The 19891-nt window shown below is 36.3% G+C and overlaps 1 protein-coding gene across 1 annotated transcript in view; it reads right to left on the reverse strand.

Moving 5' to 3' along the window:
• CDH2 (cadherin 2) overlaps positions 1–19891 on the reverse strand; it is a gene marked incomplete at both ends in the record, with an annotated part of 133879 nt that overhangs the window by 107628 nt on the left and 6360 nt on the right. The window contains one exon of the mRNA XM_081322210.1: positions 9693–9807. Within this exon, the coding sequence (XP_081178336.1) occupies positions 9693–9807 (115 nt within the window). The remainder of the gene's footprint in view (positions 1–9692; positions 9808–19891) is intronic.

Raw genomic sequence — 19891 nt, forward strand, 5'->3', positions numbered from 1 at the left:
TTATTGGATTTATACCTAGCTAAACCAGTCAGTCCTAGGGGAGATCAACCCTGACTGTTCTTTAGAAGGCCAGATCCTGAAGTTCAAACTCAAATACTTTGGCCACCTTATGAAAAGGAAGGACTCATTGGAGAAGAGCCTAATGCTGGGAAAGATTGAGGGCAAGAGAAGAAGGGGACAACAGAGAATGAGGTGGCTGGATGGAGTCACTGAAGCAGTAGGCGTGAGCTTAAATGGACTCCAGAAGAAGGTAAGAGGACAGGAAGGCCTGGAGGAATGTTGTCCATGGGGTCGCGATGGGTTGGACACGACTTTGCAACTAACAACAACAAATACCTAGCTAACTTATAAAAAAGATATATAATTCTACAAATAAAAAATAGAATAAAATCATCAGAAACATCTGAGAAAAATGTAACATTATAATCATCAATGGAATGCATTTTTATCCCAGGACAAAGTCCCATTGGGTTCTGCTAATCATAGGCTCTGAAATAATTGGGAGATGGAGGGCAAATCAACAATACCCTTGAAGCTATGCCTCTACAGCTATATCATAATTAAGCAAAAATAATATTTTAGCAAATTGGAGACTGCAGCTTATATCTGAACATTTCTGCTGGCCAAAGCTCATAATAGGCAAAGTTGTGATAGGACTTAGGAGTGAAGGTTTTTTTGCTCTTTATTGGAGGGTGGCTTCTATTTGTTTTGTTTTGTTTTTTTAAATAGTCACATTTAGTTTTCTACAGAAAATTAGTGGAAAATTACTTCTTTGCATTTTGTTATTGAGAACAAGTAAAACTAGGACATAAGGCTCCTCAAAATAGGCATTCAGCCCCATAATTTATCCATTGTTAATAAGGCTCCCCTCGTTCGTCACTTGATCAAGGAGAAACGCGCGGATCTGGCATGTATTACGGAAACCTGGTTGGGCTCGGAGGGGTCCCTCTGACCGAGTTATGCCCCCCAGGTTTCTGTGTGCTACACCAGCCACGGGCTCGGGGTAGGGGCGGTGGGGTGACGGTGGTTATCAGGGAGACTTTATGTCCGCAGGAGACCACCATTGTCCAGATTGGCGGGAGTGAGTCCCTCCTCCTGAGATGTGGTTCTCGGGTTCAGATGAGCTTGTTGCTTACATACCTGGCGCCCAGCTGTGTGGCAACAGCTCTGCCCGAGCTGCTCGACACCCTCTCAGGGTTGGCGGTGGAGTTCCCCAGGCTTATAGTGCTGGGTGACTTCAACCTGCCTTCCCTGGGAGGGTCATCGAAGTTAGCCCGGGAGTTCATGGCTTCCATGACGGCCATGGACCTGACCCAGGTAATTCAAGGCCCGACTCATGTGGGGGGTCACACTCTCGACTTGGTGTTCCTATCTGGACAGTGGTTGGATGATTTAGGAGGGGGTTTACCGGACGTTATTCCCCTGTCATGGTCCGACCATCATCTTCTGCGGCTCGTCTTCCATTATGCCACCCCCCCGCCGCTGGGCGGTGGAACCAACTAAATGGTTCCGCCCCAGGGGCCTAATGGACCCTGAACGGTTCCAGATGGTGCTTGGGTCTATACCTATCGCCCTCACTCACAGACCAGTTGATGCCCTGGTGGATGCCTGGGAAAAGGCGGCCACTGAGGCACTCAACTGTGTCGTACCCTTGCGACCTCTGACCCGGCGCAGATCCCGTTGGGCTCCATGGTTTTCTGCAGAGCTCCGGGAGATGAAGCGTCGGAGACGGGGTCTAGAGAGCAGTTGGAGGTCCAGCCGTTCCGAATCTGACCGATTGCAGCTAAGAACCTTTATAAGGTCTTATCTTGCTGCGATGAGGACGGAGAGGGCTAATTACTTCGCCGCCCTCATCACGTCCGCAGATAATCGCCCGGCTGCCCTGTTTAGGGTGACTCGCTCCCTTCTTAACCAAGAGGTGAGGGAGGATCCCTTACAGGGACGGGCCGAGGAGTTTAGTCATCATCTGACGGACAAAATCGCTCAGATCCGGGCCGGCTTGGACTCTGACTGGGCGGAGTCTGACGTGGAGGAATCGGACGGTCTTGAGCATGTTATCTGGACTGAGTTCAATCCTGTTTCCCCTCATGATGTGGACAGGATCATGGGAAGGCTGAGCTCCACCACCTGTTTATTGGATCCGTGCCCCTCCTGGCCAGTTTATGCGGCTCGGGAGGGGACAGGAGGCTGGTTCCAGGCAGTAATAACTACTTCTTTGAAGGAGGGTGTCTTCCCCACCGCCATGAAGGAGGCGGTGGTGAGACCCCTCCTCAAAAAGCCTGTCCTGGACCCGGCTGTTTTAAATAACTATCGTCGTCTCCAACCTTCGCTTTCTGGCGAAGGTTGTTGAGAGTGTGGTGGCGCATCAGCTTCCTCTGTTCCTGGAGGAAACTGATTATCTGGACCCGTACCAATCGGGTTTCAGGCCCGGGCACAGCACGGAGACGGCATTGGTCGCGCTGGTGAATGATCTCTGGCGGGCTCGGGACAGGGGTTGTTCCTCTGTCCTAGTCCTATTAGATCTCTCAGCGGCTTTCGATACCATCGGCCATGGTATCCTTCTGCGGCGTCTCAGGGGGTTGGGAGTGGGAGGCACCGTTTTACGGTGGTTCTCCTCCTATCTCCTGGGCCGCTCGCAGTCGGTGTTGATTGGAGGGCAGAGATCGACCCCGAGGCCTCTCGTTTGTGGAGTTCCTCAGGGGTCGGTTCTCTCGCCCCTCCTGTTCAAAATCTACATGAAGCCGCTGGGTGAGATCATTCGTGGTTTCGGGGTGGGGTATCATCAGTACGCTGATGATACCCAACTGTTTTTCTCCACCCCGAACCAACCCAGCGATGCCCTCGCCGTGATGTCCCGTTGCCTGGAGGCGGTCCAGGTTTGGATGGGGAGAAACAGGCTTCGTCTCAATCCTGCCAAGACTGAGTGGCTGTGCATATCGGCATCTTGGGTTAACCAGACTATTCCACCTTTAACGATGGGGGGTGAGGTGTTACCCCCCGTTGATAGGGCTCGCAACTTGGGCGTCCTCCTGGATTCACGGCTCAATTTTGAAGATCATATAGGAGCCGTGACCAGGGGGGCTTTTGCCCAGGTTCGCCTGATGCGCCAGTTGCGACCCTATCTGGACCGAGATGCCCTACGCACAGTCACTCATGCGCTTGTGACCTCCCGTCTAGACTACTGCAACGCTCTCTACATGGGGCTGCCCTTGAGGACCACTCGGAGGCTTCAGCTGGTGCAGAATGCGGCCGTGCAAGTTGTGATGGGGGTTTCCCGATACTCCCATGTAACACCTCTACTCCGCGAGCTGCATTGGCTTCCGGTTTCCCTCCGGGTGAGATTCAAGGTGCTGGTGATGACCTATAAAGCCCTGAAAGGCTTGGGTCCGGGATATCTGAGGGAACACCTGCTGCCAGCATGAATCTCCCTTCGTCCAGTGCGCTTCCACAGGGAGGGTCTTCTCAGGGTGCCGCCGATAAAAGACTGTCGGCGGATAACATCCAGAGGAAGGGCCTTCTCTGTGGGTGCGCCTGCCCTCTGGAACCAGCTGCCCGTGGAGCTTAGGACTGCCCCCGACCTTTGCACATTTCGCCGGGACCTGAAGACCTGGCTCTTTGAGCTCTCCGGCCCAGGCTGAGAATTTTTAACTGGGGTTTTTTAATTTTAGGGATAATTTAATCTTTTTAAATTTGTTTTTAACTTTTGTACTGGTTGTTTTAAATACCCTGTAAACCAACCTGAGTCCTTCGGGAAAGGGTGGTATATAAATCTAATAAAATATATAAAATATAAATATAAATATAATTTATATTAATCTTCTTCATTCACTCACACTGTTTTGTTAGTGTAAATGCTTTTTCGATTCCATACCCTATCACTGTTCCATCTAATGCTCTATTCCTTTAGAAAGGATGTTAATATACCACTTAACTGCAGTTCCTGCTCTATCTCCTGCTGTGCTTACATTTGTTAATAGTAAGCTGCAACTAGAAAACAGATATCTGCCTACTTTAGACAATAAGTTCCCTCTTGGCTTTCATCTGCATTTCTCTCCCTGCTAAAGCCATCTATAAAACCTGCCCAAACGTTTCTCCACAGCTCTCATCATGTGTTCCTGAAATGTGGATTTATGTCTATGAATAAAAAACAAGGAGAAAAGTAGTATAAAGAATATTGGGTAATGTTTATTATTTTGCCACTATGATTAGAAAGAAAAACATTTTGGGACCACTAGAGAAGCTGAATGCTTTTTTTAAAAGTGCTATTCAAAATAAATAATTAACAAATTAACAAATCATTTCTTATTATGTTCAATATTTTTATTTATATAAAAGATGGAAGCTGGTGATATTCAGAAAAATAATTCTGACTGAATGTTAGGACTCCACAGAATCCACTAGAGAAGCTGTCATTGTTCAAAGTATCTTTGGGCCATCTCCTTTCAAAAGCTAGGCGTGACTCTTTCAACACTTCTCATGTGCACAAACAGCACTCCTGTTAAGAATACTAGTGAGTTGGCCAAATAGCTTTCACATTGGTTGATATGTGGAAACACATTTGTTGATAATTAAGACATTAAGACCTTCAACTTTTATTATTCCCTTTTAATCAGGCACAGACTGTTTTTTTGTAGTGCACAGTACAACTCATGTTCTTTATCAAACTAGGCAACTTCATTCCTCATAGAAAACCAACACATTAATGTCAAAAATCTCCAGTCTTATCAGCCCTCTTCTGAGGAAGACAATAAGCAGTAATCTGCTGGATTAGACTCCTAGCCCATCTCCAGTGGCCAAACAACTGCACAAGGATCTCCAGTAGTCTTTCAACAGAATGCCTTCAGAGGCAGTCACAATGCCATCAAGTCCAACAGTCACGATACACTGTTATCCTTAAATTGGTCCAATTTTGGGGGGGGGGAAACCCCAATCAATCTGGATGCAAGTTTCACTAAAACTGGCACATGTATCTGAGTCTTTTATGTGAAAGTCATTTTGTAAAGTTTTTTATTCTAGAAAGTAACCTAGAAATATTCATTTGAGAATTATGTTGTTAATCACTTTTCTTTTGCCAGCATCTTAAGAACTTGGCTGATCAAAACCCAGTTGGCAATAGCCAAAAAAGAAATAGCTTTTTATATTATCCATTTGATCATTTTCATAGAATGCACTATTAAAATAAGTTAAAACATAGGCAATAAAAATTACAGCTATAAAGAAACATAAAGAAACATAAAAAATCATTTTCCTCTGAATTTTGCGATGCAGTTATCTTTTAAAGAATGTGGATACTTTAGGAAAAATGCATATAAAAATCTGTGCATTTGGAAAAATTGGCAAAAAAATTCATATAATAAGGAAAATGCAACACTATATAATTCCAAATTATACAGTATACAAAACCACATTTGAATTTTCTTTTACATTAAAGAGCAGGCCTAATGTAAAATTTGACTTATCACATTATGACTTATGATGTTAAAAACAATGCAGTTAGTTTTTGATTTTGAAAAATTGAAATGAATGTTCCTAAAAATAATAAGAAAAAATATATAATTTATAAAGATATTAAGAAATTACCTGTATTAGAAAAAATATTGCAGTAATAATTTTTCAAAAAATACACATCAGTTTAATTATAATCAACAAGTTTCAAAAAATACTTATGGGGAAAAAATAAAATGCACATTTTCCTCCCATTGTAACTGACCCAAGCTGAATTTGAAGTAATGCAGCATCTGCTGATAAAAATGAAATGTTACAAAGGTTCTTATAGGAATGTAGGAATGTAAGAAGGCATTCAGGAGAAGATATGGAATTGTTTTCTACTGGAAGTCTTTTTTAAGATAAATTTTATACTTTGAAGAGAAACAATATGCAGAAATTGCCTGCCTTAAATTTCAATAGGAACAAAAACTGAAAAAAGATTAGCTAGTTTATCTATCTTTTCTCTGTATTTTACTGCTAACAAAGTAAAAAATCTCCACCTTTTCAACAAACTGACAGTTTAATCTTTAAACTGCATCAACTTCTACTGAAAATACGTAAGAATTAAAGTGCAAAATTCAAATCTTATATTGATATAAATCTGAATCAGCCTCAAGAACATAAATGAATTTACAGAATTCTGTGTCAAGTTCTAGAACTCTTCCCTCCCCCATCCCCACATTCTGGCTCTCTGCAAAGTACACTTAACTTCCGTTGTCACATGCATCTAGTTTAATAACCAGAAATTGGACTTTAGACAAAAACAGTACTTCAAAATGACAGTGTAATTAAATTTTAAGTCAAAGCCATCCAATGATGCCTTGTACATTTATTAAACCAGCAAATGAAGTGCTTTCAAGCATGTCGGTGCTTTTATGAAAACTAACCATTAAAATAGTTTAACTAAGATGTTACTCTGGGTCCTGGGAAGAAAAAAAAGGATGGCCCACAAAATTTGTCAAGTAACTCCTATTAATCCATAGGATGATTCATTCTAAAACCAAATATAAACTGCTTTTAAGCAAGCACTTTTTGAATATATCATTGAATGTTTCAAAGTAGTGGTTGCCTCATATGCTTAAGAAAAGTACTAAACATTTGCATGTATGTATGTATGTATGTATTTAATTAATTTATACACCCTCTCTCATTGAAAATATGGAAGATTCTGGATTCTGAAACCTATTGACTCAATTACTTCAAGCTAGTTTGTACTAATAAATGACAAATAGATCATGCTTTTATTTTTAGCAATAAGGTCATAATATGGTAATGTAATGTGAAGCCATAATTAATGAAAATAAATGTAATTTAATACCCTTCAGATATTTGGGGCTTCCATACTTGGTAGGAATTCTTGGAAGCTAAAATCCCAATATATTTTAGCATATGGTGGGAGAAACTGTTAAAAAGTAGGCATTAAATAAAAGCAGAGCACAGTCAATCTGATGACAGATTGACTAAACTAAACTGCTAAAGGCATTTGCTGAAAAATAAGTCTGGTGTTTTCCCCAAATCATTTTTAAAATCGGAAAATCTTTGATTTCTGGACAAAATGGAAATGGAGACTCTTGAATGGAAGGGAAAATAGTATATTGAATTCATGACTGTATTCCTTTATAATACAGTGTTTGAAAATAAATGTATGTGAAAGCCTTGAAAATTTCAGAAGTACTCATTTTTGGTACATAGATATTAAAGAAAGCAAATAATTACTTCATTTTAAATGTAGTTAAAGTCAGCATCTCATTTAATAACCAGTATCAGAATGTTTTATTATTATTCCTGTTCAGAATGAATTGTAGATTTATGTTTTCTGTCTGGTTAAAATCTGAAGCATACAAGTTGATAAATATGAACATATTTAAACCACAACCATATTTAACTAAGCTACAATTTTGTTTCGTTCCCACCCATAGCCAGCTATGGAAATTTTTATTTGCTACAAACTAGGGTCACACCTAAATTTTCAACTGTAGCTAATCCTAATGTGACATGAGGAAAATGTATCATAAACTATGACTTGTAGAGTCATAAACATATGATAAACTAGCATACAAGGATCCCAAATATTTATAATTATTCCATAAAAACTTAATTTAATCTAATTTTAATTTTAATTTAACTTCTTGGTACCTTCCTCTTCTCTCTTAAGAATGAGTGAGTTCAAAGGAGTCTGCCCTGGATAGAAGTTGAGCAAGAAAATCCCTTTTCACCGTCTACTATCAATTAATTGAGACTACTCTTAAATGATATATAACATAGATCATAATTCCTCAAAGATTTTACTCTTTATTATGTACAATTGTTTTAGCTTCTGTTATTTCCAAATGTTTTCTTCTTCAACAATCACTATTAGAAGTTGAGGAAGAAGACTTAAGGCTCCAAATTACTTACAAAAAGTTGTTGTTAAAAAAATCCAGAGTAGAAACATTTAAAAGTGAAAAGTTTTGCTTTTAGCTTTTGTTTTATAGAGGGAAAATATTCATCAATAAGATTGGTATAAAAGAAATCAGTTGCGAACATTCTGTTTAAACCTGTTAGGAACTCTATCCTAGATAATATGATAAATTTGTATGACCTAAATATAGAACTGGTTTAAGAATATTATATTGTTTATATTTATTTTGTTTATACACAAAAAGCACACCATAAAACAAAACTACCAGTTAGCATTTGTGCAGAATATTCTGTCATTATTTTCAAAAATGATTTGAGTTCTAAACAAAATATATGAAGACAGAAGTGCTTTATTAAGTCAGGATTTTTAATAACTTAAAATTGATTTGTGAATCAATTATTGTAATAAAATATTAAAAACATAACTGCAAGAAATTTTGTTGAGCAAAATAGTTTAAATACAAAGACAGCTTTTATTTCAAGGATCAATTTGATTTGCTGCCTCATTTAAAAATCTTTTTCTTTATTTAATTCTTGATCCATGAAACTATATTTATTTTGGAGTGAAATAATGGAATAAATCAAATTACTTTTTCTTTAACATCAATTTGGAACTTGCTGAAACCAATCTTCTTGATTAGCATTGTAATTTTTAAAGTAGCTACAAAATAATTTCAATGTTATTCACAATTATAAAACATAAAATATGCTTTCATACGCCAAAAACCTGCACTGATCATTAAAACTGCAGTCAAATATACAGATGTATATAAATAAATATGAATATTATTTAGCACAAAGAATGAACATATATTTTTAATAAAGGCAGAAATAATTACATTAATCAAAGTATACCAACATTGATGTTGTAACAATTCTTTTACTATACTAATGTAAGCATTGTAAAATATAAAACTTTTAACTTCTCCAGAACTATTAATCAGGCAGGCAGAAAGAAGCAAAGCAGAGAAATGACTGGGCTTGAATATTGTTCTCCAAATTACAGAAATAAATAAAACACCAATTAAAATTTTGAGGATTACTGAGTAAAGTTATGATTGTTTGTGTCTTTCTACAGATTCTCATTTCTATTCTCATCCTTGCCTGTATTTGGAAAAAGTGCAAACAAGGTTTTGTTTTGTTTTTAAAAGGATATTTATATAATTGCATGTGGAATCTGTAGCTTTTGTAAACTATATGACAATAAATGTTACATTACTTTTGCAAACCTTTTGCAAACCAAAACATGAAAAAAACTAAGTTCAAGGTTTAAAATTATATGTAGGGAAGAAAAACACTGAAGACATTGTATTTCTCTTGAAGCAGTATTTTAAATCCAAATATAGAGTTTGCCTATCGTGTAGAAGCAGTCAGCGTACAATTCACAAAAAGCTTTCAAAACTCACAAAATATCTACTGTCTTAACTTTCTATGGATGTTCTGTCTGCCACATGGCAGGCAAATCAATTTCTGATACAGTAGTGGAACTTATTTTGAAACATAATATTCTTCTCTGATAAATAAACTTTGAGAACAATACTTATTAATCAAAAACATTTTATCTAGTGAATTACCTAAGGGATATTCTAAGAAACTTCTCTAGCAATTTCTGCAGAATACCAAAAAAATAAATAAATGCTAATATAGGTACTGGTTTCAAAGTTCAAGGATATGTCAATGATACAAGATTCTTAGGACCTACCATTTGTAAAATGCCATTCACTACACCAAACCCAGTATTCAGAGAGGAATTGATTAGCATGTATAAGACAGAATAAGAATCTACTTTTTAGGTTCAACAATACCATTCAGAAGAGGCTGTCCTTCGTTTACTCCCTTGGATATGATTGCATTGTAAATGTCTTCAGGAAATCCAGTCTTGCATAATGTGCCTTCTTCACAAGTTGCCTTTATAGGTGCCTGAAATACAAGACAAAATTTATGTAATACTTTGCAAACCCATTCAACTGAGAAACATTCAACTTGGCATGAACTGTGATTTAGCTACTATCTTGTACAAACAACTTCTCTGTTTCCAAATAGCTGCAATTAGAATTCCAAGGGCAAAGGGGTTAATATTTCTGATAACTGGAAGGAACAAATCCCATTTGTCCAGCAAGATCTAAATAATATGCAAACTTGATTTGTTAATCCACCAAATGTTTGAACCAAGTCTGAAATAGAATTATGGGACAGGACAATCAGATTTCTTTACATAGAACTAAATCTTATACAAAATGAAGTTTGCACTGATACTGATCATGATACATTTGTGAGCTTTAACAATAAAGATGATCACTAAGAACATCAATCCTTTTTTGGGTCTATCTTTTCAACTTAGTCTTTATCTACATAGCTGAAGAAATATTATTTGTTGGTCTATGTAAACACCAAGTATGTCATTAAGAAAGCATGTTATGTCTCATAAAACATTTGTCATAATACAGGAAGACTAAATACAAGATTTGTGTTACCAGAATGGAAAACTGCTTTCCATTTTTCAGTTAATTTGGCTGAATTGATACTTTTTTTCATATCAGGGGAAGTGTATCTATTCATGAATCAAGAAGTTTACCTTTACATATCACAAGCTTAGTTTTAACAAGCCATACATGAGACATTTCTGTTTCTTTTATTAGGGTAAACTTTTTTAATAAGAGGACTTCTATTTATATGTGTAATAGTGGAAAATTCACATCTTAGGTTCCTGTATATCTCATGGCAAACAACAGCACCAAACAATATGTGAGTGGCAATGATTCTTGTATCATAAAACTAAGTATTGTGGTTACTTCTTAAAAAGAAGTAGGAAGAGGGAACGAATGGGATTACACAGGAAATATTTAAGGCCAAAATGCATTCCATAAGTTTGTAAGTTACACATGGAGGGAGTTGATACCTTTTGAACTTCTTCAGAAACACATAATTCCTAGGTGAGCAGCTGAATGATTAATAGGATTTTAAACAACCCTACAAAATGCATGGGAATCTGTCAATCTGTTCCAGCACACCATTTACACTAAAAAAAACTCCTACATACTAAAATAATGTGCAATGAAATGAAAACTTTGGAACATAGATTTTCAATGCTTTTATTTGCAACTTTTCTTTTCCCCCCCAGAAACAAGAGTAGTCTCTTCCCCAAATTAGTCAATTGTCAACATTCCTTAGCCAGAAACACAAGAGGAATGAGAGAATTTAATTCAATCAGTAAGTTATGGCTTACTGCCAATCCTAAAACTGCTTCCTGCCATTCCATACAAGAAAACTGTCTCATTCTTTCCTGCATGTAAAGCTCTGCTTTGTTTTTGTTTTTTCTTCAAAGAATAGTAAAGCCTCTTTTAATCTTTTATGAGCAGTAGACTTGAATTGAATATATTCATTATACCTTTCACAGAAAAACCAAACTAGCTATTCTTTATTGCTTCATGGTGAGTCAGTGATGTGTACCTAGCAGCTCATCATGTAGTTTGAATCAAAAATTGTTCTCTCCGAATGTTTGGGAATATGTTAATTGCCCCATATAGACGTGAACTGTTATACAAAATAGATAAGCAAAGGTTTTTATTTTATGAAATGTTTAAATTATTTCCTAATATTGCAACTAAAACATATTAAACTTGTCCTGATATCTATTAAAATCACATCTTTCTATACATATTGTTCTATCAAATTTAATGCCAGGAAGTATGCTATAAGAGCGCATTGCAAAAAATCAATCAAAATTCTTGCTGTTGAAATATCACCAGATAACTTAATGAAGCAGCTGATGCAAATGAAATATAAGTCTTTATAAATGGTTCTAAAATTCAGACCATACTGCAATCCTACTCAAACTGGTAAAAATGACAGAAAATAACATAATGTACCCAAAACTCCAGTTACGTGGCACTAAATATATTGTTTTTAGTTCTAAAAATTGACATTTTTGAAGGAAATCATAAAGGCCAAGTTTGAGATTGAGACATTGCAATGCAAGTTTTTATACATATGCCAACATGACACATGTGTATAATGAAAAGAGGCTTCAACTGCATTGCCACAACCACCATCTTACTTTTTTTCATATCTATGGATGTTGGGTTTCAACATTCTGACTGGCATTCTGGCTATAATATTGTTAATGGCTGAGAAATTCTCGGAGTTGAAGTCCACAAATCATAAATACCCCTGTTATATAAGTTACTATCATAAAACATAACAGTTTACTAAACCCAGAGAGAATTTATTGGAATGAGCCTTTTCTTCACAGAAAGTCAACTCTGCTAGATCAACTAATATTACTGCCATGTCTGATTACTATAAGCAAAAATGCTCTCGATAGATAGTTCATAGATAAATAAACACAGTGATTTTAATTACAAATTGTCCAGATTTTTAACAGTGTTTCTTGGCAGATGTGCTTACAACAGATTGTTGAGAAATATCCATGAAAACCAAAGATAAATTCCACAAACATTATATTTTGATCTATATAGTGCACAGACTTAAAACTATGGTTATTATGTTAGTACAAACCTCAGATTTGCTCTTATAAAGTGATAGATCCAAAATAAAAAAATCAATCAGAAATCTCTCTTTATTTTACTACTAAAGCTAAATCATTTAGGCTGAAAAACTCAATAAAAGATCTGGGCTTTTTCACATCATTCTCACAGAAAGAGTCTTTACATGAGTGCTGAAAACAGGAATAGACATAATCCTAATCACATGGAAGGCTGTGCTGCCCATTTCTATGCTGTTTGCTTATGTAAATTAATGTAACTGGGAAGCTGGCAGAGGCCTGAGAACCCCCTGTGGTAAGGATTATCATGCGCACATTGAACTTTGATGTTTAATCTATACAAATTTTTGTGTATACAGAATTCCAATGCGATCCTGGGAAATATTACAGACAGGTGCTACATTTGTGCTTCACACACTCAAAGCATCTTTTTGGAAATAAATCCAAAGCATTCTACAAGCTAATTTACAGTTCCATAACAGCCACAGGGCCAATAACCAGCTTTCTAATTCTGATCATATTAATGCCTGATTAATAACACAAAATGCACGTATAAAATTGTTGACATCATTAAAAGAACCTGAATCTCCAATGTCATCTCAGGCAAGTAATGTACCCTCAAATACAATCCTTGGTGATTTCCCTGACTTACCTATTTTTAGAGACTTTTAATTAAAATAAAATGAACAGGAAGCTGGAATGCTACAAATCACACACCTACTGCAAACACAGCCTGTATTTCTAAAAATGTCTTTCAGTTCCTCATCAATCTGAGATGCTTCTATAGAAAATAAAATGATAATGTTTGGGCTGCAATTCAGTACTTAATTTACCTCCTAGTACAGGGCTCTCCAACCATGGCAACTTTAAGACTTCAAGTCCCAGAATTCAGAACTCAGCATGGTTGCTGAGGAATTCTGGGAGTTGAACTCGACAAGTCTTAAAGTTGCCAACTTTGTAGACCGCTGTCCTAGTGTAGAGCTATTCTGGGTCTGGGCATACCATGGCAGATATTTCATGAAAGTACAATTAGCAGTCTAAAAATTCTAAATAAGCCCCCCATCAGCTCAGAAAGATTGGGGACACTTAAAAGTATAAAGCTGGGGAATATCCATTTAAATAATACATCCTTCCCAGCCCCACTCTTTTTCTTACATGCATGACTATACGTTATTTTTTATGATTTACAGTTGCTTTACGTTTAAACCATAATACCTTAATACTGTAAATAACCTTTCAATAACTGACAACTTCAGAGAAAGTTGACATTCAAAAGGGTTGTGGTTTCTCCAATGGGTAGAATATAAACTGTGCTGAGCTGCAATATACATCCTCCTTTTCACTGTTTTTTGTTGTTGTTTAGCAGAGTAAAACTAAGTCCTAAAACTAGGAAAACTGATGCCTTTTATTATCTCTCTTCTGTTAGAAAAATACACTGACTGGAATACCCAATCCTACAAACCTTCTAACTTTATTGTCAAAGATACAAAAGGAAAACTTACAGCACCACTTTGAAAACCATATAATATTTTCAAATTATATTACCAAAGCATTAGCCAGCTGAAATTTCTCTAGTTTATAACAGAAGGCATAGAGCAGGGGTGTCAAACTGCCGGCCCGTAGGCCAGATGCGTCATCTGGAAGCCACGCCCACCCCATTGCCGGCAATGGCAAAACCGTCCCGATACATTGCAGGATGTCACGTGATGTTGCGGGTTTGACATGTCTGGCATAGAAGGAAAGTTGAGATGTAGAGAACATAAAGCAAGCAGGATAAACCTTGAACAATGAGAAAGGAGATGGACAATTCACTCCCTGAAATTTGGTTTATCTACCGATTTACTAAGGAACAATTCTGATTGGTCATGGCTCATGTTTACCTGCCAAATCATTCATGCTTCTGATGTTTTGTTCTACATTAAGTACATTATAACATCATTTATTTTGCCAACACGAGGCTACAAACCAAGCAACATCTTCTCTTAAACATTACATATGCCAGAAATCTTCAGATCACAAGAAAAACTTAAAAATGGGAAAAAAGCACTGTTTATTTTTTTAAAAAATAAAATAAAATGTGGCAAAAAATGTCTCTGCACATTTTTTTAAAAAAATCTCATAATACAAGATTTTTAACAGTATTATAAAAACACTTATTAATTTTTTAAATTACATGACATCCTTAGAAAATTTTGATTTCTTTAACTTTCAATGGCTGATCATGAGAAGATCATTTAAGTTCTTATTAATCAAGAAAGTTTTTTAAAAAAAACTTTTAGGGGAAGTAATTAGAGCAAAGTTCATTGAACAATGATTAGAACCAAACAATGAATTTAACAAGTTAGGTCATGGAATATCAATTTTCAACACTGAAGATCTTGGGTGTTAGTTTTATATTAGGCAGAAAGTCTGTAGACAGAGTCTCTATTATTTCTAATATCTGTACAGTACTTAGAAGCTTTAAGATTTATAAAAAAAGAAATCTCAACAATAATAAGCTTTTAACAATTCCACTTATTGATATTATCAAATATGTCTCTTGTGGTCATATTGTCTGTAAGCTGATCTGGTAATATATAATCACTCAAGATTTTGCAATAGTCAAATTATTGAGTTTAGCCTATTCTAATCATATATTAGACTATTATAGCCAATTAAAGTTTCTACTTCAGAATTCACATACGGTAAGTAATATACCTGGAGAATAAAAATCCTTCACGTAGAAAACATTCAAATTAGAGAAGACTTTAAAGTTGTTAAAGAGAATGCTTAACATTTTACTTTGCCAGAGAAAAGATTTATATAATTTGAGAGGGAAACAATTCAACATATGATTCTCCTTTTGCATTCAATAGGCTGTAGGTACTGAACCAAATGTCCACATGCAGCCTTCAATATAGCATACAGGCATTTTTTAAATAATATTTTTGCCAAATATTGCAATATAAATGAATACAAACTAAAAATCTAAACTAAAAAAATATGAAAGACAAAAAATAAGGTCAGAAGAGAAGAAAAAAATAGAATGAATAAGAACAAAGTGAAGAAAAAGAATATATATATATATATATATATATATATATATATATATATATATATATATATATATATATATATATATGGAATCCACTTCCTCCTTCTTCACAACAAATATAAATAATTTTATAGGCATATCTCCGCCTCTTAAAAGTGAAACAAATGATCTTGTCCTCTCATATCCCATTTCTTATCTATAAAACCTTGTCATTTTAGTTCTGTCAGCAACAGTCTATTAAGTGTTCTCAGAGATAACACCATATTTATTTAATATTTACAAACAAGAATATACAGACTTGTCTCAAGTCTTTTGCTAACCAGTCTGCTTCACCATAACTACTTCAATCTTTTTGAGTAGATGGGTATGACTCTAAATTAAGCTATAGACTAAAGGCAGCCCTAGTATGTCTATGGAGCCTATGTAAATAAGCTGTAAATAAATATGAAGTAGGAGATGGTATTAATATTATGATTAATATTATTAACCCTCTAGCTTGTTTTTATATTAACTTATTTTTGGTTTGCCTAATTATATGTTATAAAATAGGAAAAATATTTTTTCTTAAGCTTTTCATTTTCTTATATTTTTTCCTAACCAATTCTGAAACTGTTATAAATAGTATCACTTGAACTTCAATACACTACTGATCCTTATAATAAATAAGTCACTAAGCAAAATGTCAATTTCTTCTAAAATTAAGAACACCTCAGCTAAACTGTAGGTCTTCAAGTCATGTTGTACTAAATACATAAATAGCTCCCACAATACTCTGAAAGTATCATCCTGGTTGAATCTCATTAAATATGCTATTGCAATTTTAAATAATGAACTTTTTGAATTAAATACTTGTCATTTTTCCTAGTGTCTCAAAACTCTTAAAATCTTCAAAGTAATCTTCAGTATCAAAAGTACAATGGACATCTGGCTATATTTAAACAAGCCTTTTATTTTTGGAGGACTCTGTAACTTGAAGATGTATGTTCTGACAAAATAAAGTTGCAGAGAACTCCAAACCAAGTAAAAGAAAGGTTTGCAGTTCAGCTGGAGAAGAAAGAACTTACATGTGCTACACCTTAGTTTACTTACTTTGATAAAAGCAAATACAAGCCTAGATTTCAAACTCACAGAACTCTGATTTTAAAAAGTCCACAGAATAGGAAGTTTGCTTATATTAGGAATTCCAGAGATAAAGACATTATAACCCACAAATGTAGTTGCTGGAAGGGCTATAAAGATACAGGTGGTCGGGAGATTCTTCCATGGCTAAATTGCCAAATGACCTTGTCAATAGTGAAAGTCAACATAAACTTGGTTCACCAGAACTAAAATGCTTCCATTCCCCACTGAGGGGCCTTAAGATTAAGCCAGCTAAGGGATGTATGGGACCTTTTTTCTTCCATCATAATCAATGCAAGCAAAGACAGCAACAACCTTATATCACTGTATTAAAAGATAGACAGAAATACAACTTATTTATTTCTGCAGTATCTGGAATGACTTAGAAGCCTTCTGTTGAGGACACCAATGTATTGCTTTATTTTAAACACTTTGCCCACATTAAATTGTACTATTAAATCTTAGAATCCTTCCAGTTAACTTCTCATAAGAAAAATTGGGATCATGTTGTACAATGTCTAAAGCATCCAATACTAATCAAAATGGCAAGTGCCATCTTTTTTGTAACATACATGCAACTTCATCACACAGAGATGAACAAAACCAAGTTTGTATAACACTATGATACTTTTTTGTCATTTGCCCTTCACAGACTACTGTGTTGTACTTTGAAATGAATTTCATCTAACTGTTCATAAAGTGAATTGCAAACTCAGCTATTTACCACATGGCAGCCCTTTTTTCAGGTATCAACATGCACCTGATTTAAGCAGATGATTTACCACAGTTCATGAAGCTCTTAAAACAGCTGCACCTTTTTTCAATTTCATGTGGAATCCTGAAAAAGGGGGGGGGGTCATTTAAGAATAACAGAGTTGTGCTCATTCCAGCTGCAAAATATTTCTTCAGAATCCTATGCAAACATGCACAGCCCTATAGTATTAGATATAAAATAAAAAATACAGTGATGGAACAATGCCTTCCTGAAACTGACTGTCCACATACTTTGAATTCTACAAACTATCTACCATTTTTCCCTAACTGTAGCAAGATAGAAGATATATAGCTGTGGCAAGCATTGAAACAGATCGCTAATATTTTTTGATAATTTACTTCAATTCTAATATAAAATTCACATTTCATTATAACAATCCTCAAACATTTACCTTTATTCTTCTTAGTAAAACTAAGAACTAGATTTCAGATGAGCATTATTCCAAAGTCCTCATTTAACAACTACTCTGGTTCAACAACTTCATTGACAAGCAACCTGGATTTCTGACCATTGCAGTGTCCCATGGTTATATGATGATGATTCCCGACCTTCCCTGTAAAGTCAATGGGGAATCTGGCAGGAAGTCAGAAGTTGCAGTTACATGATATACTCACTTAACAATGGAATTTCCATTGCTAAACAGAATGGTCACCTATGTTGTGTTTAATGACTGTATTGTTTAGTGGTAGAAATTCTGATCTCGCCTAATTTCTAATTCTGTATGAGTAAGCTGCATTAGTAGACCATCATGGTATAAAAACCATAGTATCAAATGAATGAGAAACTCAGTTAAATTCAAATGTGATTTGCAACCTGATGCATACTAGTGGTTTTAAAGACTTGCGTGTGTCAGACCGAAATATCTGGATGATATATGCTGCCAATCATTGTGCTAATAATATATAAAGCCAATATCTGCCTGTATTTTCTTATTCATGGCCTGCTTGTCTGCTTATATAAGTCTCTTCAATAGCTTACAATAATTAACACAGAAAAGTAATAGTTTTTATTAGGGAAAAAGTACAAATCTGGTATTAGATGGCATTTTCATTTTCCAGTCCATCTTCATATTGACCTTAATTTACCATCATTTTTTTTACTTTTTATAAAGAAAATGCTAAAATGAAATCACTGGCATAAAACTAATCAATAGAATTGGTCCTACTTATGCAACACTTAGTCAAAATTAGGAATTCCTGTTTAATAATGGCTGTATAATACTGCATGGTAAGAATAGTAATAAGCATCAACTAAAATTGTTAATATAGTGATCAGCACTTATATAATAGTTAGTTCAAGGTGGTACGCTCCAAAATAGCTCTATTTCATCTAGGACAGGGCTTTTCAACCTTTTCACCCATTTAGGATATGGCAACATCCGAGTACCACCAGTCGCCTTGCAAGGCATCAAAAACTTGATGCCCCCCCACCAAAAAAGGAAAGAAGTGCTGAAGTACAGGTAGTCCTCGACTTGCAACACTTTGCTTAGTGAAAAGTGCCCCCCAAGCCACAGCCGAGCAAGATACCTGCCTGCCCGCCTGGTGGCGCTCTTCCTCCTGTCTGAGGTTTTCATTGTTGTGAGCATTTCTGTTGAGGATTGACAGTGGGGGTCGGGTGGGGGCTGTTTGGTTTTTATCCCCCCCCCATCTGCTGGGTGGTTGCTGCAGGTTTTGGTCACTTCACATGACCCTGGGACACTGTGACCATCATAAATAGGAATCAGTTGCCAAGCATCTGAATGTAAATCACAAGACCCTGGAGATGCTGCAACATTCCAGCTGATTGGCGCTTCTTCTGAGCTCAGAAGCACCAGGATCAGTGCCAGCTCCAGCTGGAGCCCGGCGCTGATCTTGGCGCTTCCACTGAGCCCTGACAGCCCCAAAGAAGCACTGATCCTGGCGCTTCCACTGAGCCCTGACAGCCCTGCAGCTCCAGCCATCTCTCGCTCAGTTTTGTGCAGTGCTGCCACCGGTTCAGCTCATTCCCCTCCCCCACTACTTTTCTAGAATGGTTGTGTACCACATGCCAGGTGCCAATGTACCACAGGTGGTACCCATACCACTGGTTGAAAAGCCCTGATCTAGGACATTATGTCTGAAGCATCTCAAACCACTTTTGGTTCACCTTTGTTTACAGGACTGTTGCATGGATAAAACAAAGGGGGAAAAACCCTATCTGAGCCATCTTGAACTCAGAATGATAACAAGATATTATCTAACAAACACATTTCAGTTTAAATTGTAATGAAAACATTTTCCATTCATGTACATCAGTAAAATGAGAATATTTTATCCAATGACATAAAAGCCTTCTTTTTAAACTACTTTAATTTGCAAGGTTTTGTTTCTACTAATACTGTAGCAACCTTTATTTTCATTCTGTCCCAGATATAATACTGATAATCCTTCATAGGGATCTATCAGGGAGGGGAGGAGATATTAGCCCCATGATTTGCATAATGTCCAATGTCAAGATATACAATATGCAAAACTGTTGTGACATCACTACACAGGTATCCTGTTCTGTCACCATTGCTAGCCATAGATTTTTGTGAATAAATGATCAAAAAATT

This window comes from Vipera berus (genome assembly GCF_964194415.1).
Source record: "Vipera berus genome assembly, chromosome: 3".
Lineage (NCBI taxonomy): Eukaryota > Metazoa > Chordata > Lepidosauria > Squamata > Viperidae > Vipera > Vipera berus.